Source organism: Squalius cephalus (genome assembly GCF_949319135.1).
Source record: "Squalius cephalus genome assembly, chromosome: 9".
NCBI classification, from domain to species: Eukaryota; Metazoa; Chordata; class Actinopteri; order Cypriniformes; family Leuciscidae; genus Squalius; species Squalius cephalus.
The window spans coordinates 11,590,443-11,614,074 of record NC_137130.1 but is presented as its reverse complement, the minus strand read 5'-3'; the positions used below and the strand labels follow the sequence as shown (position 1 = coordinate 11,614,074).

The 23,632-nt window shown below is 36.5% G+C and overlaps 1 protein-coding gene across 5 annotated transcripts in view; it reads left to right on the top strand.

Annotated features, from left to right (window-relative positions):
• The window catches only part of lrp1bb (low density lipoprotein receptor-related protein 1Bb), a 327,007-nt gene that overhangs the window by 292,977 nt on the left and 10,398 nt on the right, over positions 1-23,632 (top strand). For 4 of the 5 annotated variants that reach the window (XM_079882312.1, XM_079882311.1, XM_079882310.1 and 1 more), the window contains exons 67-86: positions 1,002-1,118; positions 3,758-3,864; positions 4,177-4,309; positions 5,181-5,287; positions 7,045-7,177; positions 7,645-7,767; positions 8,050-8,172; positions 8,470-8,610; positions 8,913-9,047; positions 9,945-10,064; positions 10,438-10,679; positions 11,196-11,419; positions 12,157-12,263; positions 13,087-13,203; positions 13,327-13,500; positions 14,883-15,008; positions 15,171-15,335; positions 20,557-20,718; positions 21,427-21,601; positions 22,199-22,303. In XM_079882312.1, the coding sequence (XP_079738438.1) occupies positions 1,002-1,118; positions 3,758-3,864; positions 4,177-4,309; positions 5,181-5,287; positions 7,045-7,177; positions 7,645-7,767; positions 8,050-8,172; positions 8,470-8,610; positions 8,913-9,047; positions 9,945-10,064; positions 10,438-10,679; positions 11,196-11,419; positions 12,157-12,263; positions 13,087-13,203; positions 13,327-13,500; positions 14,883-15,008; positions 15,171-15,335; positions 20,557-20,718; positions 21,427-21,601; positions 22,199-22,303 (2,836 nt within the window). The remainder of the gene's footprint in view (positions 1-1,001; positions 1,119-3,757; positions 3,865-4,176; positions 4,310-5,180; positions 5,288-7,044; positions 7,178-7,644; positions 7,768-8,049; positions 8,173-8,469; positions 8,611-8,912; positions 9,048-9,944; positions 10,065-10,437; positions 10,680-11,195; positions 11,420-12,156; positions 12,264-13,086; positions 13,204-13,326; positions 13,501-14,882; positions 15,009-15,170; positions 15,336-20,556; positions 20,719-21,426; positions 21,602-22,198; positions 22,304-23,632) is intronic. The other variant, XR_013822391.1, reaches the window with a different exon arrangement.

Sequence of the window (23,632 nt, the reverse complement as noted above, 5' to 3'; positions counted from 1 at the left end):
CAGTGGCTCCTACAGTATGTTGTGACATTCATCAGTGTTTGTGAAAGACAGATATTATTATTATTAATTCTATATTACAAAACAATAAGCAGGGTTTTTTTTCTCTCAGATGCCAGTGTCTCTAGATGTTTCTTTAGAAACTTTCTATCATTATAGTAAAAACAACATGCCTGTGCCACATTAGAGAATATTTAAGCAGAAGAATCTGTCAAGGGAGGATGCCCTTTTATTATTTCACACTAATGAAAACCGGCAAGTATTTGCAGTTTGCTTCTCTTTGACTGTGTTCTTGGAAAAAACATGTCTCTCAATCTACTGTAACCAAAGTTTTGATCTGATGATGTGATCCTCCTGTGTGTTCATTAAAGTCACCATAAAACCAAAATTCACAATTCTTATTTTTTTTTTTTAATTGAATATTGTGATATTTAATATTAATGATTTATTGTTCACATCATTGTTTTATTCATTTCAAACCACAATGATCCAGCGATCCATTCCATTCCCAATGGACATAATCAAGTCCCACCCTACATTTTGTCTTGTTTGATAAGCCATTCACTCGGATTTTATTCACACTAGGGAAGAAAAGACTATCGCAGTGTCTGTTTCATGCCGACTTTAAGTTCTTCTTGGCTCTAGCACCTCAGAAAGTTCTTAGTTTATATAACATAAACACTACACGTACTCTGGAAAAAGGTGGAATGAGCTCCTTCAGAAATGTTCATCGCAGATTGTGCAGAGGTGACAAAGTGTTTGATGTTACGTGTCAAGTGTTCAGGTTATTGAGGATAGAAGATATCGGCACCACAGTCAGGTATCTCATCTTATGGTGTGTTAGCCTCTTGAGTGTGGGCATGTTTTGAACTTAGTGTCAGATCCGGGCCCAGGAACCCTGAGGAAATGATGATTACGTGTCGAAATGCAGTAGCAATGCATTAATATTCATGCACTTTTGAAGCCATTTTCATCTGTGTGTTTGTTTGTGTCTGATGAAAAAGATGAAAAGACCTGCGGACCTCATGAATTTCGCTGTGAGAATAACAACTGCATCCCGGACCACTGGAGATGTGACAGCCAGAATGACTGTGGAGACAACTCCGATGAGGAGCATTGCAGTGAGTCGCTCTCATCTCTCTGAGCACAGTAAAGCTTTTTCCACACTCGTGTTTGTACTAAATTGTTTTAACTGTCAAGAAACATTGTCTGGAATCTTCAGAGGCCAGTTTCACAGACTACTTGAAGATTTCCTGCTTTCTGTCCGTTTGTTTACCATTTGTCTGTTCGGTTCTGATCTTGCTCATATTGCCACAAAGAAAGATCAACTATTTAAGTGTGTTTTATGCCATGTCATTTTTTACTTATGTTTCAAACCCATATGTTCTTTCCATACAATGACTGTTTATAGTAATCATTGGCTGTCAAATTTTATAACAAAGGACAAAAAACATGCAGCTTGACAGCCCATGGCAACAAGAAACTCTTGCGTGGATGAGATGGGTTTTTTTTTTTTTTTTGCTTCCAAAATGAAATGGCTTTGTTTATCGTCAAATTTTGCTAAACCAAATTGTTTGAATGCTATCTGGAGAATACTTTTTTTTTTTTTTTTTTTTTTTTTTTACTTAAAGCCTATATACACTCACCTAAAGGATTATTAGGAACACCTGTTCAATTTCTCATTAATGCAATTATCTAATCAACCAATCACATGGCAGTTGCTTCAATGCATTTAGGGGTGTGGTCCTGGTCAAGACAATCTCCTGAACTCCGAACTGAATGTCAGAATGGGAAAGAAAGGTGATTTAAGCAATTTTGAGCGTGGCATGGTTGTTGGTGCCAGACGGGCCGGTCTGAGTATTTCACAATCTGGTCAGTTACTGGGATTTTCACGCACAACCATTTCTAGGGTTTACAAAGAATGGTGTGAAAAGGGAAAAACATCCAGTATGCGGCAGTCCTGTGGGCGAAAATGCCTTGTTGATGCTAGAGGTCAGAGGAGAATGGGCCGACTCATTCAAGCTGATAGAAGAGCAACTTTGACTGAAATAACCACTCGTTACAACCGAGGTATGCAGCAAAGCATTTGTGAAGCCACAACATGCACAACCTTGAGGCGGATGGGCTACAACAGCAGAAGACCCCACCGGGTACCACTCATCTCCACTACAAATAGGAAAAAGAGGCTACAATTTGCACGAGCTCACCAAAATTGGACAGTTGAAGACTGGAAAAATGTTGCCTGGTCAGACGAGTCTCGATTTCTGTTGAGACATTCAGATGGTAGAGTCAGAATTTGGCGTAAACAGAATGAGAACATGGATCCATCATGCCTTGTTACCACTGTGCAGGCTGGTGGTGGTGGTGTAGTGGTGTGGGGGATGTTTTCTTGGCACACTTTAGGCCCCTTAGTGCCATTTGGGCATCGTTTAAATGCCACGGCCTATCTGAGCATTGTTTCTGACCATGTCCATCCCTTTATGACCACCATGTACCCATCCTCTGATGGCTACTTCCAGCAGGATAATGCACCATGTCACAAAGCTCGAATAATTTCAAATTGGTTTCTTGAACATGACAATGAGTTCACTGTACTAAAATGGCCCCCACAGTCACCAGATCTCAACCCAATAGAGCATCTTTGGGATGTGGTGGAACGGGAGCTTCGTGCCCTGGATGTGCATCCCACAAATCTCCATCAACTGCAAGATGCTATCCTATCAATATGGGCCAACATTTCTAAAGAATGCTTTCAGCACCTTGTTGAATCAATGCCACGTAGAATTAAGGCAGTTCTGAAGGCGAAAGGGGGTTAAACACAGTATTAGTATGGTGTTCCTAAAAATCCTTTAGGTGAGTGTATATAAAACAATTATAAAAGTATTATCCCTTGTAATGCACATTATAATGCACTGTACGGTCTCATGAATAACTGTAATCAGTTTTAATGCATTAAAGGTGTGTTCAATGAATAGATAAGAATTATAATGTATTATAACTCTTATCTATTCATTGAACACACCTTTAATGCTTAATGCATTAAAGGTGTGTTCAATGAATAGATAAGAGTTATAACATGAAAAACTACCCATTTTAAAATGTAACATGGAATCTGCCAATATTATAATGTATTTAAACTTTGATTACAATTATGTAAATGTGAAAAAATAATGCATTATGTAAATTGAATGAAATTAAATTAAATGAATACCTTTATATTGCATTATACATAAATGCTTCAAGGAAAGTGTTACCAAAATTATTTTAATTAGAATAAAAAAAAAAATCTTACTTTAAAATAACTATTAAAAAATACATATGCATATGTGGTTAAAACAACGTGAGTTTGAATAAATAATGAGCATGTATAATGTCCAAGATGCCTTCGTTTTAATGGCCCTTTTTTTATACTTTTAGTTAAATCAACAACCTATTTCAAACAGTTTATATTAACAGGTTTTTCTAACCACCCAACATGTTTTTCTAGCCATTACAGCCTGTGAACTGTGAGAACAGCCCTTTTATACGTACTAATTGCTGATTAGTCTGCAAATAGCTCCTTTTAAGTTCTTGGCAAACTTGCAAGAACCTTGAAAACAGATGGTACAATGCCAATTCATGTCCAAGTGCAAGGCCACTTTGGCAGTTTTGATTTGCTCTTGCTGCCTCTCTGCTAAGGTTTACTTCAGTTTTTTCAGTGAGGGCATGGTCAGGGTAGCTGTGCATCTATAGCTGTCTTATTGTGCTTTTATCTCTGCAGAGCCGGTGACCTGTAATCATAAGGATTTTGCCTGCGCCAGTGGGGACTGTATCTCAGCACGCTTCCGTTGCGATGGTGACTATGACTGTGCTGATAATTCAGATGAGGTCAGTGAATGCTAGATGTCATTCGAGGTCAGCACAGCAGTTGACTTATATTCCCAAACATTCCCTTCTAGCCTTTTATTTCAAAGCTGTTTAATCTCGGTTGTCATACACCATTAGTCCTCATAATCTTATGGCTTTATCAGCAAGTGATGAAGAGAGTGGATATTTTTTACATTTGACTTTCAAAACTTTAAATCCTGTCCTGACTCTCTCCCTATAATTATCAATAAACAGTTGAAAAAAAAAAAAAAGATACACTGAAGGTATGAAATGACACCGGACTGAATTCATCCTTGCTTTGTGCTTTTTCAGAAGGATTGCGAGACTCATTGTGCAGAGGATCAGTTTCAGTGCCACAACAATCTCTGCATCTCACGTAAATGGTTGTGCGATGGCCAGGAAGACTGTAAGACGGGGGAAGACGAGAGAAATTGCCTAGGAACAGGTAACTTTATCACATCTTGTGGTCTTTAAAGCTGAGGTTTATCATCACTACTAGCATCACCAAACAGTTGCAAACACAATTATTTCCCTAAATATTTCCCCTGTCAAACACATAGTCACTCCCCAAACTCACACCATTGGTTGAACCCATGCTTGAGATGCTCAAACAGACAGAGCAATATTGTCATAGCTGTACAAAGCCATACATGTACTTCTGCTTTTCGTCTGAATAAACCTACAACGTATTTGCTTATAGCGGTCTCTGCACATTAACCTGGCATGGGTTGGTTGTATGTAAACATTGAGAACATTAAACATTTCAGATTTAAATGTTTTATGATTACATTGTCTGATAAGTTCAAATGCTGTTGCTTACTTTTGTCTTTCAAAAGTTTGTGTGTAATAAACATAATAAAGTGACTTAGTCAGCTCTCTAGTGTGTTTATTCCTTGGTTAAATTTTAATTTAACCTAAGAACTTATTTAGAAGCCTCATTATTTTATTATGTGCATATTTTCTATAAATCTCCTTTGAAAGTGCTTGAATTGAATTTAACTGTGAAGTGTCCCATTCCAGTTCCAAAATCTGATTTTTCTGCACATTAATCAGAATATCTGACTTAAGTAAAAATATTTTCAACATTTTATAATAGTATTTCTATCTTTGAGGTAAAGCTCACTAAAGCCATGTAACTGATTTTGGCATCAACAACATAAAAACAACTCTATATGGTCACATGACAAAAACTTTAGATTAAGTGGGTCAGTTTACAGTTTACCCACTGTCACATATTAGCCCACTCTTCCTGTGCACGTCAGTTGAATGTAGCTGTGTCGGAGTGTTTTTTTTTTTACCCATCATCTGTTTTGCAGTGCTTCCCTCCTGCTCTCTAAATGAGTATGTGTGCGCCAGTGGAGGTTGTGTGTCTGCCAGCCTGAGGTGTGATGGACATGACAACTGTCTGGACAGTTCTGATGAGGTCAGTCCTCTAGCAAGACCCTCTCACCTTACATAAAGTGCTCCGCTCTCAGAAACTGCACAAGTGCAGTAGTGAAACAAAAACAAAGAGATGTACAAGTATATATTTTGGAAACACATTTGAGGAAGATACTACTATCCCCTATAAAACCTCTCTAGGGGAAAAAACAGATCACAACAGGTTAAAGTGGACGAGCTGGTTCAAGTTCAGTTCAAGCTGAAAATCAACATGAAAAAACGTTTAAAATCCATTCGACTTTCTTAATCTCTGAGTGAATCACAGTTGAAAAACAAGAGGGATTCAGCTAAATAGGAAAGTACATTCAGAAGCAAGGCAAGTTATTAAATTTCTCTGAAGGATTATGACAAAGATTCTTTGTTTTTGGCATAGCATGCACTGATGAATTGTGCACAATAAAACCAGCAACATGTATTAAAGGGATCATGTGTTATTTTGTATTATTGGGTGTACTAAAATGGGTAAACATGCTTTAATGTAAAAAAAAAAAAAAAAAACTTTCACATATTCCCAGTCTGTCTGAAATGCACTGATTTCTACAAAGCCACTCCTTCCAAAAGGCTCAGATTGCTCTGATTGGCCAGCTGACCCAGTGCATTGTGATAGGCCAAACACATCAAGTGTATCCCTTACCATATAATGTGAGTTCAAGCCCCAGTCGGATTCTGAAAATGTGGATATCAAGCCGTTCGATCGGAACCAACTTTGCATGCACGACTTGAGCAGAACGTTTTACAGTGGAAAATAGTCTTTGTATATAGCCTGCATTGTACTCTCCCAGGTTCAGGAAGCTGTCCTCTGTAAAATAACTGTGCACAAGCAAACCTTTGTACTGCTCAGGAACAGCTTTATAAATAAACCATAAAAACGACTACGACTAAAGGCTGTAATACGCTACACTACTTTTGCCCAGATTTACAGTCTGGACAAGTTGCCAAAGTCAGAGCTATGCAGATTTGAGTTGACAGATTTCACAGAAAATTGTGTAGTGTATAATGGTCACAGACTCCGATTTTCTAGCTTCAAAGTTTGATTCCTTCCCATCGGAGGATATCAAACATTTTGATATTTTGAGCCAATTTTAGAACACATATTGTTTTCATTTGTCTCGTGTCTCCTAGCAGCAAGGCTCGTGTTTAAGTGCGAGTTTGTTGTGTTCGTATAATGACTTGAAAGTCTGGTATTGTGTGATTCTCAGTCGTTTAGTTTCTGATGGCCAGCTTTTTCTCTGTAACTATTTACAAAGTCGGCAAGTGTATGATGCCTAGTTTTTTCAAATCTGTTCAGAATTTAAAAGTCGTTTAGCGTATCCTAGCCTTAAAGCTGATTTCAGCTGGATTTTTCGTCAGAGTAGAACAGATGAAACAGTTTACAATGTAATTGATGTCGCACTCCACAGTGAAACTATTAATTAATTATTAATTAGTTTAATCAGATGCATTAGTAATCAAAGGTGCATCAAAGATATATAGAACACTAGTACTATATATATTAGTTCAGAAGCTCATATTTATGATTTGTGCGTCAAACAAGCAATTAACATAATAATGGCATATTGTTTTAATTAACTGAGAAAAACATATGCACCATATTGGAAACATAAATTGTTTTGAACGTCTAGTATATTAGACTCATGTTCGACTCCATGGAAACAGAGACTTTCTGCACTTTCACAAGTACAGCAAACTCTTTCTCTTGAAAGTGAGTATTTTATGCTTTCGTTGTTCTGCTCACACCAGATGGACTGTGTCAAGGAGTGCAGAGAAGATGAGTTTCTGTGCAAAAACCATGCTCACTGCATCCCCAAACGATGGCGCTGCGATGAAGTGTTTGATTGCGTGGACCACAGCGATGAGGAAAACTGTGGTCATGGTATGAAGACGTCCATATTTATGGTCAAACTTTAGTTTGGGGAACACACATTCACTATTTACTACGACTTTTGCCTCAATAAACTCCTAATTTACTGCTTAATAATAATAGTTAGTAAGGTAGTTGTTGGTTAAGGTTAGGTATTGAGTAGGATTAAGGGATGTAGAATATGGTCATGCAGAATAAGGCAATAATATGTGCTTTGTAACTACTAATAAACAGCCAATATGCTAGTTATATGCAAGCTAATAAGCAACTAGTTAATAGTGAGAATTGGTCCCCAAACTAAAGTGTTACACTGTTTACAATACAAATATTAGCGAATTAAAGACCGTTTTCATAATTAAATTGTTTTGGACATGATCAAATTGTTTATGTGTGTGCTTGTTCAGGTTGTCATAACCCTTTTTACTGCAAAAATATCCATGCGTTACAGTTTAAAAACCAGTTGAATGTTGTTTATTCAGATGCTTTCTTCTGTCGCCCCGATGAGTTCATCTGCAACAACACCCTGTGTAAGCTGCATGTGTGGGTGTGCGATGGTGAGGATGACTGCGGAGACAACTCTGATGAAGACTCCGAAATGTGCGGTAGGATATTCAACTCTCCCAGTGGAATTGCATGACCTACGGCAGCACTTTTCACCTCCTGAACTTTTGTTTGAGTTTTCTGATGTTAAACTCTGTATGTAGGAGTCACTGACTGCATTACCAATTAAATACACCACGTGAGCAAAACTATATCACTGATTCCAGGTTCCAACAAATGAGTAATTTATAAAACACTAGTATAAAAAACATTTTAGGAATCATATAGCTTTACAATGCAGAAAAAATGGCACATACTGTAACATTTTGTTCTTATTTCTATAGCCAAACTACCTTGTCCTCCAGCAAGGCCATATCGCTGCAGAAATGACAGAGTGTGTCTACGGCTTGATCAAATCTGTAACAATGTGGATAACTGTGGGGACAACTCAGATGAAGATGAATGTGGTAGGCTCATTCACAATAATGATGCCTTTATCCTCAACAGCACAATGAGAAATCCATCTTTTGTGCCATACATTTTATTTAATTGACAAAAAAAGGCCTAGTCTAGAATTTAGTGGTGTCATTGTTTTGCTAGCAGTTCCTGAGGTCTTTCGAATACAGACAGTTGTGCTCATTTATCATTCAAATGATCTTAGTAAATTTGATGGAAGACTCGGGTGGTGCTGAATAAGATGTGTCAGCTGAAGTTTGGATTGAATGGATGTTTTTTTTCCTTTTTTCCTATGGGGCCCAAACCAGAGACTGTGTCAACTAGGCCCAAGCCGTGCGGGAAGGCTGAGTTTACCTGTAGTAATCGTAAATGTATACCCGCACAGCTACAGTGCGACCTGTTTGATGACTGTGGAGATGGCGGATCAGATGAACAGGACTGCAAGGCTTGTACGTGTTTACCAAATCTCTCAGATACATCCGTCGGAAAACAAGCAATATTGTCAGATTTAAGGCAGTCTTGGTGGATTACATGGACACGTGCTGTGCATCTGGAATTGTCATATGAAAATCATTCAGGCTTATCTTCCAGATGAGTTTTTTTCTTATACTTATTTTATTTGTCGCCAATGACCAAGCATCAAAACACACACACACACAACAACAACAACACATATCCCATCATGCACTGGGACAGTGGTTTGCAAGTATAAAGTATATCACTTCAAAGCTCTCTTTCTCTTTTATTCCAGCTTCAAATGGAGACATATGTGGAAAGAGGATGAATCCATGTGGGGAGGATGCAGTGTGCAATCATACAAACACAAATGCAATTTGCCACTGCAAACCTGGCTTTCAGAGAAATCTCAGAAGCAGAAAGTGTGAAGGTACTGTCAGACTATTTTCCCTGATTCTGTTAACGTTCAGAAAAATGATTCACTGCTTTATCTGAGGGGGATTTAGACTTTCAATGTAAAGTGTGCAATTTCTGTGACACCAGCGGCACCCAACAGAATTGTAATCTGTTTGTTTGAGCAATTCTGTTCTTAGCATTAGCTAAACCAGAGTCAGAAGTGAATGGGTTTAATATGCCCCAGTAAATAAAGTTGGAAAATCCCAGTAATTAATTCCTCTATTTTTGATATATCTGATATATCAGCGTGATATATTTCCTAATATTTTGTGTTAGACCTACTTATGCGCTTTATCACAGAACATATGAGATGAGTAAATTTATTGGTAACAGTCTATGTAATTAATTAGACTGAGGATTTCTTTTAATGAATTGATTAAATTCAGATTTAAAGTATTTTTGATTTAAATGGTTTTGCTTTGAATCCTGTCCTGTCAATCACTTTATCATTTAGAGGTTTTCCCACATTTTTTTGAGATTCAAAATGCTTGTTCTTTTTATCAAGCAAGATTTTTTTCAAGGATCAAAAAATTTTAAAGGATCAGGGTTTTCCTCTCTGTGTGGTAAAACTTAACCAGAGGCCAAAGTTAAGCTTAAGCTCCTGAAAATGCTTAACCTACTGAAAATGTTTTGCATTTAAAAGAACATTTCCAGTAAAAGGATTGTGCACTCACATATAGTGTTTTTGCTGGGAATCAATGAGATTCAGTGAGCAGACCACATCTGACGTTTTATTTCCAAGCACTCAGCTTGTGAAAAAAAAATCCTTATGGTGAACGTCACACAGTTTGCACAGCCAAAAAAAGATTTTCCAGAGAGTGCTGTTCCTCAGTAACAGACTTTTGTCCTTCCCTCTTTTTTTTTGTTGCAGAAATCAATGAGTGCCTTAACTTTGGCACTTGCTCTCACTATTGCACAAACACAAAAGGATCATACAAATGTACATGTGACAAAAATTATAAGGATATGAATGGTAGCTGCATAGCAAAAGGTAAGGATCTATATTTTCTATTGACTTGACCTTTGGCTGCACTGTGACATTTTATTTAGATTTTGAATCACTTATTAGATCTTTTCATACATTAGCTCACTACACCGGGCCTAGATATACATTGTAAACCATTCAAAGCATAAGTATTATTTCTGTGGTAGATTTATACTATATGTTGTCATACATATAACTATATATTGTCTTTTTCCTGTAAAGTATTGTGCTTGAATTACTGATTATTGATTGATTAAAATGCATATTGCTGTGTTAGAATGATGTATCTGCATCTGTAATTGTCAAACTGTTGTCTTAAACCCAAAATGGAATTTAGCCACTTTTCATTTTTTTTGCATATTAATAACTCAACGGGCAGGACCAGAAGATCGAGTGCTCTACATAGCTAATGACACTGAAATCCGAAGTTTTGTGTATCCATTTAACCAGAGCCATGGACACAAAGTACATGCTCGCATCGAGGAAAATGCCCGCATCATTGGGATGGATGCTCTGTATCACCAACAAAAGTTTATCTGGGCTACTCAGTTTAATCCCGGTGGACTTTTTTACAAAGATATCCTAAACAGGAGTCAAACTAAAACAAATGTTGGCATCATAGTAAGTATCATGAGTCTTGTGTGCAGCGTACGTCATATTTTCTCAGGAAAATTCTGGATGTTTCCTTCTAGTTATTCATTTATTTTTCTTCTTCTAATTAATACAGTAATTCCACATCGCATCTTCTTAATATAATGATATACAGCAAACATTTTATCTGCTTCTATGTTGGTATATGTACTGTTCATTGAAAATACTACCCCATAATTGATGCATTTTACCACTATTTTATAATAAATATAGAGATTTCAGGCAAGCAGGATATTATATTTTGATCTTCCCTGTGATTAGTTAGTTTGTTTATATAAATTATTAAAACAAAATCTTATTTTGAGTCCAAACCTAGTATGCCTACTTTGCCCTATCCCAATATCAAAATCAGTTTCTGAAATTTTCTCCATGTTTATTTATGAATAGCTTTTTCCTAAAAATACCTTATCGTACGCATAATCTTAAATATTCTGTGATGTCTTGGCCCACATGGGAATCACCTTGTTATCTGGGTGACTTTTGCAGTGCCCAGACTTCCGCAGACCCAGAGATGTGTCAGCTGACTGGGTGACTGGTAATATCTACTGGACAGACCACTCTAGGATGCACTGGTTCAGTTATTACACAGCTCACTGGACCAAGCTTAGATACTCTATTAATGTGGGGCAGCTCAAGGGACCCAACTGCACCCGTCTGATAACTGACATTGCAGGAGAGCCTTATGCCATTACTGTCAATCCAGTCAAAGGGTAGGAGCATGTTTCTATACTATTTAGGCTCCATTTTCTGCAGTTTATTTGTTTTTTAAATATATACAGTGGGTGTCAAAAGTTTATTGGCACATTGAAAATAAAGTTTTAGAATTTAAATCAGTTGAAAATGTATGGAAGCTTGTTTCCGCCAGAGAATAAAAAGACAAAAGGTAATTGCGACTCTTTATCTCACAATTCTGACTTTTTTTCTCACAATTGCGTGATATAAAGACAGAGTTGTGAGATATAAACTCGCATTTGTGGGAAATAAACTGACTTTTTTTTTTTTCTCTCAGAACTGCTTGTTTATATCTCGCAATTCTGACTTTATAACACGTAATTGTGAGATATAAACTCAGAATTGCGAGATATGAACTCACAATTGCTAGATATAAACTCACAATTCCGAGAAATAAACTTGCAATTCTGACTTTTTTTTTCTCCCAATTGTGTGTTATAAAGTCAGAATTGTGAGATATAAACATGCAATTCTGAGGGAAAAAGTCGCAATTATCTTTTAAAACATTTTATTCTGTGGCAGAAACAAGCTTCCATAGAAATGTTATTATTTAAAAATATTTAGGATTCTGAATTACTTCTAGGTCACTTATCAAATAAGCAAATTTATTACACTGAATTCTGAATCCCGCTGTATATAAACTGGAATACTTGGTATAATATACTAATATTATATTTTGTAAATATTTATAAAGTAAATATTTTACCTATTTCAGGATGATGTATTGGTCAGTAATAGGTGACCACTCACACATAGAGGAGAGTGCGATGGATGGCTCCATGCGTAGAGTACTTTTGGACAAGAATCTTCGGAGACCCACAGGTATGTTTTTGTATTTCTGCTTTCTGTTTTTGCTTTGAGTCCTCAACTGTTTTTCTGTGAGTGTGATAAATGAGAGGTTGTTGTTTTGGTTCTTTCTAAAGGGACGTGGTCAAGGTCTGAATGCGTTTGTGTGGAAGCTTGTTGGTCTTGCATCCTTTTTCAGTACATCACAGCACTTTCCTCATTTCCGAGTTTGAGGGAATGTTTCAGATGCAATGCCTTTAGGTAAACCTGCAGGCGTGTTCCTCAGGGAAACACTAAGTACCGCTACATTTAACCATGGCCTCCTTTACAGGGGCCAATATTACGCCTCCAGTGCAGCTTTAGGAATCCATCATCTCTAGAAAAGGAACAAAACTGCAACATCCGAGTCTTTAATCAAGAGAGGAAATGTAATGAGTCAAGCAATGCAAACTCAGAGAAATATGGGACAAACTTTTGCTGAGTTTATTTCAGGAAGAGAAAAAGGACACATATCTGAAGCTTTTGTGCTGAATATGTCCACATTGAAGCAAGGGTTTCTTAAAGGTTATTTAAATACATAAAAAGTTCAATTTAGCACCTTATTGACCTAAACAGCCTTCGTCCTTCTACAGTCTCACATGACCTAAATGAATGAAACTCTTCTTGCATGTTGTTATTTATTTATTTATTTCGGTAAACATGTTACAGTTATGGTCAATAATAACCTGTTCTCATTTACTGGATTGTTTTCTTGTGAGCTTTTGCTTTTGTGTAATATGTGTACATGTTTAAGTATGTAAAGTTTCTTAACATTCTGTACCAAGCTCTGAAAATAACTCTTTCCGTCATTCATCTGTAGGGTTGGCGATTGATTACTTCAGCCAGCGTGTGTACTGGGCCGATGCCGAGCTCTCTGTTATTGGTAGTGTCCGTTTCGATGGCTCAGACCCATTGGTGGTAATCGATAGCAAGCAAGGTGAGAAGAACAGTTGAAAGGGAATCTGATAGTATTTTGCTGCCTGAAATCATTAACCATTGAAATGGTTTTTAGAAGATTCAGTTTTGTCTAATGTTATTGCTTCACTTCATGCTTGTACAGGAATATCACATCCGTACAGAATAGATATTTTTGAGGATTACATTTATGGAACAGGACTGAAAAATGAAGTTTTCAGAATACACAAATATGGGAAAAAAAACATTGAACCTCTCGATCTGGGTATTGAAAAAACAACAAATGTCCTGATCTCTCATCGTTTCAAGCAGCAGGATGGTAAGAGACCACATTTTCTCTAAATGTTTTCTCTTTAGTTTCTCATATTCCATTTTTACCTTGGAAAATGATGAAATTGTTATTTTTTAAGAGTTATTTTATGGATCCTAAGAGATTATTTTATAGATTCAGACTTGCCGCTCCTACCAGGTTTTTGAAAGAAAATTATTTTGTAGTTTTGAAGGTCAGAGTGATATTCTTTATCAATTGCATGCACAGTATTTTGAGACTGTTATAGTGTTCTGTTCTTATGCCTAACGTTAAAGTAGTAATCCAAGTTCAATTGACTAAGTCGCCAGAGTTGTTGTATTTCCAACTATTATTTCTTGGAACAAAGAAATGCATGTTTTTGTTTTGTTTTTTTTACCTGAGGCGATCACATGGTTTCTTCATTATTGTTCTGTGCACCTCATTGAGACACTCTACAAAAATGAGTACAGCTCACTAATGTAATGTAACACCCATTTAATTTGCCTCCCCTATGCATTGCGTTTGTGACAGCATTCTAATATGCTATCTTCTCAGAAGAGGGCCTCCTCTGCTGTCGGTCTTGGTTGCTTTTTGTTATCAGGTTGTGTTAATGGCCTCACAACCTAAAAAAGATCTTTCTGTTCTGGTGGGTTTGTAGTTGGGGGCAGCAAAGCCAGTCCCCACTGACTCATTAAAGTCAGAGATCTAGCCTGCTGGAGAGACTTGTGCACTGGCAGCAAAAGCTAAAAGTATAGGTTTGATGTCCTCAGCAAAACAATAAAGACTGATACAGATGTCCCCTTATACTGTCGGCATCTCTGAGTAACGGCTTTCAAATCTGCAGCTTTTGAGGCACCAGTTCGATGAGCTGCTTTGAGAAATTAAATTAATAAGCTGAAAATGTACGGCACTTTCCACAAATAGGTTACAAAATAGGACCTGGAACTTGACTTAACTTTTTTTTTTTTTTAATAAATGGTGAGTGAAAGAACCATTTAGCCTTTAGAATATGTGGATAATCAATCTCAATTTTAAAGTAAATATTACATTTTGTGTAAATTTCTAGTATACATTTCTGGATAAAAAGTTATTTTTGCGGTTTATATAATTTCCTAGCAGTAAAATAATTTAAATAAACATCAAAAGCCAGAATGGGTAAAAAAAAACTTGCCTAAATTTAGTTTTTAGACAAAATGTTGGTTTGTAGTAGGAATGTCAAAAAATGTCTAATAGGTAGAAATTGATGTGGTAACAGGGTTGAGTGCAATATGTATGAAACAACAAATAATTTTTCAGGTAATTATTTGTAAATAAATAATTATCATGATTTTAAACTGAAGCTCAGCATTGATTTATCTAAATGTTATTGTACCTTCCAAGTTAAATGTATGCTTTGTCGTTTTTGTATTCAGTGGCCAATCCCTGTCTACGAATGACCTGCGATTTTATGTGCTTGCTCAATCCATCCGGGGCCAGCTGCACCTGTCCAGAGGGGAAGACCTTGGTCAATGGCTCTTGTATTGACCCCATTGTCTCAGGTCTGAAGCCTCACTTTACTGTAGGGCTGCTCACTTTGATTCGTTCTTTGCTAAGCCTGCTGTTTGTTTTTTGGGTTTTTTTTGGGGGGGTTTTTTCTGTCATTTTGGGGGTCTATATATATATATATATATGTATGTATAATTTATTTCAATATGGTAAAGGTGAGCTGTGCCGACCTGCCTGTGAAAATGGAGGGCGTTGCTTGAGCAATGAAAAAGGAGACTGGCGCTGTTACTGCTGGCCCAGTTTCTCTGGAGAACGCTGTGAAGTCAACCACTGTACAGATTACTGCTTAAACGGAGGCACGTGCACTGGCTCACCTCTCGGTAAGAAACTCTCTTAGCTTTGTGTAAATTTGAATACATGACTGAATTATTTGCCTCAGTTTGAGTTTTGAAGTATTTAAATGGTCTTATAATCATTACTTGTATTCATATTACATGCACTCTACATGCTGCTATTGTGCAGCAGTTTCATTAAGAGTTTTTTTAAATACATTTTTAAAGGAAAGACATGTGACCAAAAATGTGTGGCAGTGTGTGTGCTAGTAATAACAGAATCTAAATTTATTCAAAGAAGCATTTTGGACTGTTGTCTGTATGGTAATTTACCATGGATCTGTTTTAATAAAGTATTCATTTAAAAAACCGAGCATTTTAGAAACGTATAAAAGATTGCTGATGACAAAATCAGATGAGTGTTTGTGTCTGCACCTCAATTAAAATTAGTCAAGAGTGTCATATTACAGCTTCGTCTATCATAATCAATCAAATGACTGATGAAGCATGCAAGAAAGCAATTATTCTCAACATCAGAATCCTCTGAAATTTGACACATTTCATAATTTTCTCTGGCGATTGTTAATGGCCGAGTAAGATGCAGTTATTATTATTAAAAAGAATAGTTACTGAGCGAATGCTTCGCTCAGAACTATAAATACAAATGTATAATTGTTGTGGTCATGTGAACTTAAAACTCAACACCATTTATTGAATCTAAACAGAAAAGCTCACCTCACCTCAGCTTTCTGACCTATAGTGAAATAGGTCTGACCATTTGAACACATGCACTTTGTACTATGTATGAAAATTGTCGCTCTGCGTGTCCTTCAAAAGGATCTCAATGCAGTTTATTTTTGTATATTTTAGTACAGATTTTTTTAAGCCTGTCACAGGATAGATAAAAAAATATATACAGGACCTGACATCAAACCTGCAGCTCATATTGCCGGTTGCACTAAAGGTGCGGTATTGCATTTCATTTGAAAGAGTTGTTTTATCGGGGGGGAAATGGCCTAAATATTATTATTATTATTATTGTTATTATTTTATATATATATATATATATATATATATATATATATATATATATATATATATATCATAACAAGTTAAATCATAAATAAATTCAATTTATGATTTTATTTTTGAAAGCATTCTCACTTTACAGCATTTTAACACAAGTGCCAGTACTTATCACAGTACTGTAGCTTTGCTGATAGGCTAAGGATATTAGCATGCCTAAGACTTTTGCACCTAAGACTTTTGCACAGTACTATATATATATATATATATATATATATATATATATATATATATACAGTACTGTGCAAAAGTCTTAGGCATGTTAATATCCTTAGCCTATCAGCAAAGCTACAGTACTGTGATAAGTACTGGCACTTGTGTTAAAATGCTGTAAAGTGAGAATGCTTTCAAAAATAAAATCATAAATTGAATTTATTTATGATTTAACTTCTATTAACGAATTCAAATCAATATTTGGTGCAACGACACTTTGCATTTAAAACGGCTTTTGTCCAGGTACACTTGCGCGTAGTTTTTCAGGTAGCTTTGCAGGAAGGTTTCTTCAAGCATGTTGGAGACGTTCCCGCAGTTCTTCTGGATTTAGTCTGTCTCAGTTTTTTTCTGTTTCTTCATGTAATCACAGACGGACTCGATGATGGTGAAATCAGATCATATTGGCTGTTGTCAGACTCCTTGTGCATACACAAATCTCACTGGATTATTACAATTAATGGCAAAAAGAATGCTTGGAAATGTAAACTGATATTTCCTACTGACACACTACAGCAAAAGATATAAATATCTGACTTAAAACCATATTTTTTGTGGGGGGGGGGGGTATTAATATTGACTTTTGCACTGTACTGTATATATATATATATATATATATATATATATGCTACAAGTTTAATGCATAAGCAAACCCGTGTGACCACAGCAACCTGGGATTATCAGAAACAGAGATGATTAATAAAATAACATTTTATTTAGAATATTACATCATATTATATTGAACATGTTCCTTCCTGGTCACTGTATATAATACAATTTATTATATATATATATATACAGTGAGGAAAATAAGTATATGAACACCCTGCTATTTTGCAAGTTCTCCCACTTGGAAATCATGGAGGGGTCTGAAATTGTCATCGTAGGTGCATGTCCACTGTGAGAGACATAATCTAAAAAAAAAAATCCAGAAATCACAATATATGATTTTTTAACTATTTATTTGTATGATACAGCTGCAAATAAGTATTTGAACACCTGTCTATCAGCTAGAATTCTGACCCTCAAAGACCTGTTAGTCTGCCTTTAAAATGTCCACCTCCACTCCATTTATTATCCTAAATTAGATGCACCTGTTTGAGGTCGTTAGCTGCATAAAGACACCTGTCCACCCCATACAATCAGTAAGAATCCAACTACTAACATGGCCAAGACCAAAGAGCTGTCCAAAGACACTAGAGACAAAATTGTACACCTCCACAAGGCTGGAAAGGGCTACGGGGAAATTGCCAAGCAGCTTGGTGAAAAAAGGTCCACTGTTGGAGCAATCATTAGAAAATGGAAGAAGCTAAACATGACTGTCAATCTCCCTCGGACTGGGGCTCCATGCAAGATCTCACCTCGTGGGGTCTCAATGATCCTAAGAAAGGTGAGAAATCAGCCCAGAACTACATGGGAGGAGCTGGTCAATGACCTGAAAAGAGCTGGGACCACCGTTTCCAAGGTTACTGTTGGTAATACACTAAGACGTCATGGTTTGAAATCATGCATGGCACGGAAGGTTCCACTGCTTAAACCAGCACATGTCAAGGCCCGTCTTAAGTTTGCCAATGACCATTTGGATGATCCAGAGGAGTCATGGGAGAAAGTCATGTGGTCAGATGAGACCAAAATATAACTTTTTGGTCATAATTCCACTAAACGTGTTTGGAGGAAGAAGAATGATGAGTACCATCCCAAGAACACCATCCCTACTGTGAAGCATGGGGGTGGTAGCATCATGCTTTGGGGGTGTTTTTCTGCACATGGGACAGGGCGACTGCACTGTATTAAGGAGAGGATGACCGGGGCCATGTATTGCGAGATTTTGGGGAACAACCTCCTTCCCTCAGTTAGAGCATTGAAGATGGGTCGAGGCTGGGTCTTCCAACATGACAATGACCCGAAGCACACAGCCAGGATAACCAAGGAGTGGCTCTGTAAGAAGCATATCAAGGTTCTGGCGTGGCCTAGCCAGTCTCCAGACCTAAACCCAATAGAGAATCTTTGGAGGGAGCTCAAACTCCGTGTTTCTCAGCGACAGCCCAGAAACCTGACTGATCTAGAGAAGATCTGTGTGGAGTGGGCCAAAATCCCTCCTGCAGTGTGTGCAAACCTGGTGAAAAACTACAGGAAACGTTTGACCTCTGTAATTGCAAACAAAGGCTACTGTACCAAATATTAACATTGATTTTCTCAGGTGTTCAAATACTTATTTGCAGCTGTATCATACAAAGAAATATTTAAAAAATCATACATTGTGATTTCTGGATTTTTTTTTTTTAGATTATGTCTGTCACAGTGGACATGCACCTACGGTGACAATTTCAGACCCCTCCATGATTTCTAAGTGGGAGAACTTGCAAAATAGCAGGGTGTTCAAATACTTATTTTCCTCACTGTATATATATATATATAATAAATGGTATTATATACAGTGACCAGGAAGGAACATGTTCAATATAATATGATGTAATATTCTAAATAAAATGTTATTTTATTAATCATCTCTGTTTCTGATAATCCCAGGTTGCTGTGGTCACACGGGTTTGCTTATGCATTAAACTTAAAGAAAATATGAATAATTAATTATAACTAGTTATAATTAATTATAAATATTTAGATCAGCTGTAAGGATTAACTTGATGTAGCAGAATTAATACCACAATCAGCTAACCTCCAGCAAACACTCAGTATTAATTGTTTATTAGTTGTAAGAACGTTTCATTTCTGGGATATAGGAAATAACTTTCTTACTGTACAGTACTACTCAGAGCATGTAGACAAAATCTGCATGATTAGGGACTCCAATACATGAGCATGAACCACAAACAACTTTACATGTGAGGCAAACAAGACTTTATTAACTAGACTAAACACTTAGACTAATCTAACAGAGAACTGAAGCAGAATACAGGAAAGCAAGAAGTTATCACATTGTTTGAAGTGCAACAGATCAACAGCTTTGAGCAAACCATCAGTTTCTTAGTTCTAACCTTCTTTAAAAAGGGGTAGGGGAATATTAATGTATCAAATGATGAGACTAAGTTTGATACTTGTATGTCTCGCCCATTTGAATAAAAGTGTCCTAATGCAATTTGTTGAGGCTCCAGTTGATCTATCCTGAAGTCTTAATGAGAGAGAACCAGTTTGAGTCAGAGGATCTTTGACAAGGCCGCAGCCTGGCACAAACCTGGACTTTTAGCTCAGCATCATCTTCATGTCAGAATTTCTCAAAATCAGTGTGATCTTTAAACCATAAGGATGCCACACTTCCAGGGGTCAGTGAGCCAATGTTAATTTAAACTTTTGGATGGAAAGTGTTGTTTTGTGTATGTAATTTGATTGGGAGAAACTATTAAAAGTTCTTAAATAATATTATGCTGCATACTGTAGGTATCGAAATGTGATGTAAATGATCATTCAAGAAATTAGAAAGTATAAAACATTCATTCAAAGAGTTTAGATTAAAACACTATAAAATAATCTGATCTGGCTCAGTCACTACAAACTCGTGGCCACAAAAAAAACAGGATGTTGTTCCCTAACATAAGAAGCTGTGGCCTCGAGATATTATCACGTTCCCACAAGTGTTATGTTGTGCTCACAACAACACTAAGTGAACTGAACATGTCACAGTAATTATATGACTTCAATAATTTACATAGTTTTTTTAAATTCTGGGCACCTTTACACTAAAGCTTTTGGTGGCATAGCTTAGTTAATTTGGTTGCTGTTAAAACTGTTTTTAGACAGCTTCAGTGTATGGTTCTTGTGGACTCCAGTACAGTTTAAATTTATAAATTGCCAAGAAAGATACCTTTCTCATTACCTCTCTGCTGAAATTGCCTTCAGCAAACAACTCACATTCTCTGCAAGTTTTGGTAGTAAAACTGAAAAGGACAAAACAAAAATAAAATGCCTTATGGGCGTTTCTTCTTAATGTGGACACGTCTGTCTACTCCAATCATAGGGAAACCTACTTGCCGCTGCATGACAGGCTTCACCGGTCCAAACTGTGAGAGGCGGGTCTGTGATAATCACTGTCTGAATGGAGGCACGTGTGAAATAAGCGCTGGAAACCAGCCAGTGTGCCGCTGCTTGGCAGAGTACACGGGTGACCGCTGTCTGTATCGTAAGTATTGTGAGAGATTGCTTGTACCCAACAGAAATGGTCAGTGACTACATTTTAATTCAATAGGTCAGTGATTCTCATGGCAGCTAATTACATCCACAGCTGTGCCCTTTTAATTCAGTATCATCATAATCCATATTGCTTGTTTAAATCATTCAAATACCAAGTGAAACTGAAAGAAAGAACTGTGGAGAAAATCATATGATATCCAGAGAGGGTTTTTGTCTTTTCAGCATAGAAGACCAGTCACTAAATTGTGGTTAATGGAACAATTGTTACATTTTCTCTCCACAGCTGGTAGCAGCAACATAAAAACCCCAATGAAAGCAAATATTGTATCTGACTCAAAAGGGCATTTGCCAGCATTTGAACAATATGTGCCCAAAGAGGTTTTCTAAATGCTACTGTAACAACCTTGAGGTGTTTCTGTGCTTTGCTGATAAAATATTTGTTGTTATAAAGTCTTTGTTATTATAATTTGTTGCAAAACAATTTAATCTGTGCACCCGTAATGCATTTTTAGTGCTCTGCACCCAAGGGGTGACACATTTTCATCTTAGTACCAGTAGATATTTGATCCGGGTAATTAAGTCTCATTAAAGCTTTGTAAAATTCTAATTAAACTTGAACATGATATGAAAGAAATGTGCTCTTGTTATCTTAATTAGGGACATATCTTGTGTTTTTTCGGTTTCTTTTCCATGACAGATATCTGTCATCACCACTGTGTCAATTCCAAGGCGTGTACGCTGTCCGGATCAGGACACGTTGAATGCGTGTGCCCGGCTCGCTATGAAGGGATCAAGTGTGATGTCGACAAGTGCCTGCGCTGCCACGGAGCCCCATGTATCATTGATGGAGATACGGGAGATGTGGCTTGCAAGTTAGTTGACTGTTTTTTTGATATTGCTATAAAATTGTATGTATGTTTTTTTAGGCAAGATTTCTTGTAGACGTACCAAAAGGGAGATTTGAAACCTGTTTGAAAACAGTCCTTTTTTACAGATCTGTTTGATGACGGTATTGGCAAAGTAATTGCTCTTATTCCTCTTAAGCAAATGAAGTGCAGAATTTATGTTGTGCCTTTAATTCGTCTCATTCTGCAAAATATAATTGTATCCAGGATAATACATTTTCAGCACCGATGGTGAACATTCATGTAGCTTATAATAATACGAAGCCTAATTTATGTCATTTATTTATAGGTTAGCCCAGGGGTGTCCAAACTTGGTCCTGGAGTGCCACTGTCCTGCAGAGTTTAGCTCCAACTTTCCTCAACACACCTGCCTGGAAGTTTCAAGCATGCCTAGTAAGACTTTGATTAGCTGTTCAGGTGTGTTTAATTGGAGGTAAACTCTGCAGGACAGTGTCCCTCCAGGAGCAGGATTGGACACACCTGGGTTAGCCTGTAAGTTTCCACTTAAATTACCTATGTAACAATCACATTTTTAGCTCATCCAAATTGTTGTCACTCTGCCAGCTGTACCAGCGGTCGAATCGCCTCCAGCTGCCAGTTGTGTGATGGCTACTGCTATAATGGAGGCACATGTCATCTTGACCCCGACACCAGCCTACCCTTCTGCCAGTAAGAATGACTAAATGCATCCTTTTGTCCACATTTCAAATGCCAGCTATTAGTCCCACATGGTGCATACCTTTGAAAGCCTTAACCATTCATTTAGAAAGGTTCTACAGATCTCAGAGACTTTGACAGACTTAAAAAGCACAAAGGAACAATTAGGCCATGCTCTTAAATGCCTAAAAGCCTACATTTGGTTAAAAATCGAATTACAGCAAGCCTGAAAATGAATACTCAGAGCTACCAAATATAGTACTGTAAGTTTGGGGTCGGTAAGATGTATTAATGTTTTTTGATGGTAAGTATTCTATGCTCACCAAGGCTACATTTATTTGATTAAAAAACAGAAATATTGTGATATATTATTATATACAATTTAATCATATGTTTAATACATTTTAAAATGTAATTTATTCCTGTGATGGCAAAGCCGAACATTTCTCTAGTCTTCAGTGTCACGTGTTCCTTCAGAAATCATTGTAATATTTATACTATGTATTTATACTAATATACTGATTTGGTGCTCAAATGCATTTCTTATGATTATCAATGTTGAAAACAATTGTGCTGCCTAGCATTTTGTGGAAACTGATACATTTCAGAACTGTTTTATGTATATAAAAGTACAGCATTAAAATGAAATAGAAATCTTATAAATGAAACACTATAAATGTCTTAACTGCCACTTCTGATCAATTTAATCCTTTCTGAATGAAAGTAGTAATTTATTGGTAACACTTTATAATAAGGCCTCACTTGTAAACATTACTTAATGTATTAACTAACATGAACTAACTGAGCAATTTATTACTGTATTTATTAATCTTTGTAAATGTTAGTTAATAAAAATACAGACATTCATTGTTTGTTCATGTTAGTTCACAGTGCATTAACTAACGTTAACAAATACAACTTTTGATTTTAACAATGTATTAGTAAATGGAATTTAAATTAACATTAACCAAGATTAATAAATGCTGTAGAATTGCTGTATTGTTCATTCTTAGTTATTGTTAACTAAAATAGTTAACCAATGTTAACTAATGAAACCTTATCGTAAAGTTTTACCAATTTATTTATTTATAGTTTTTTTTAATCTTACTGACCCCAAACTTTTGATGTCATAATATATGTATCATTTTTGGATTACATCATTTGGACTATTAAATATACTGTATAGCCAAAACTGTTGACTGCATAAAGTCCTGATTCATGTCAGAGCTTCAGCACTAAGAGAAAGGGAACATTCACACAAATCATGTGAAAAATCCTGTATGGGAAATCTCACTTTTTATTAAACAGTACTGGTTAATTATTAGTGTAAAATCATGAATG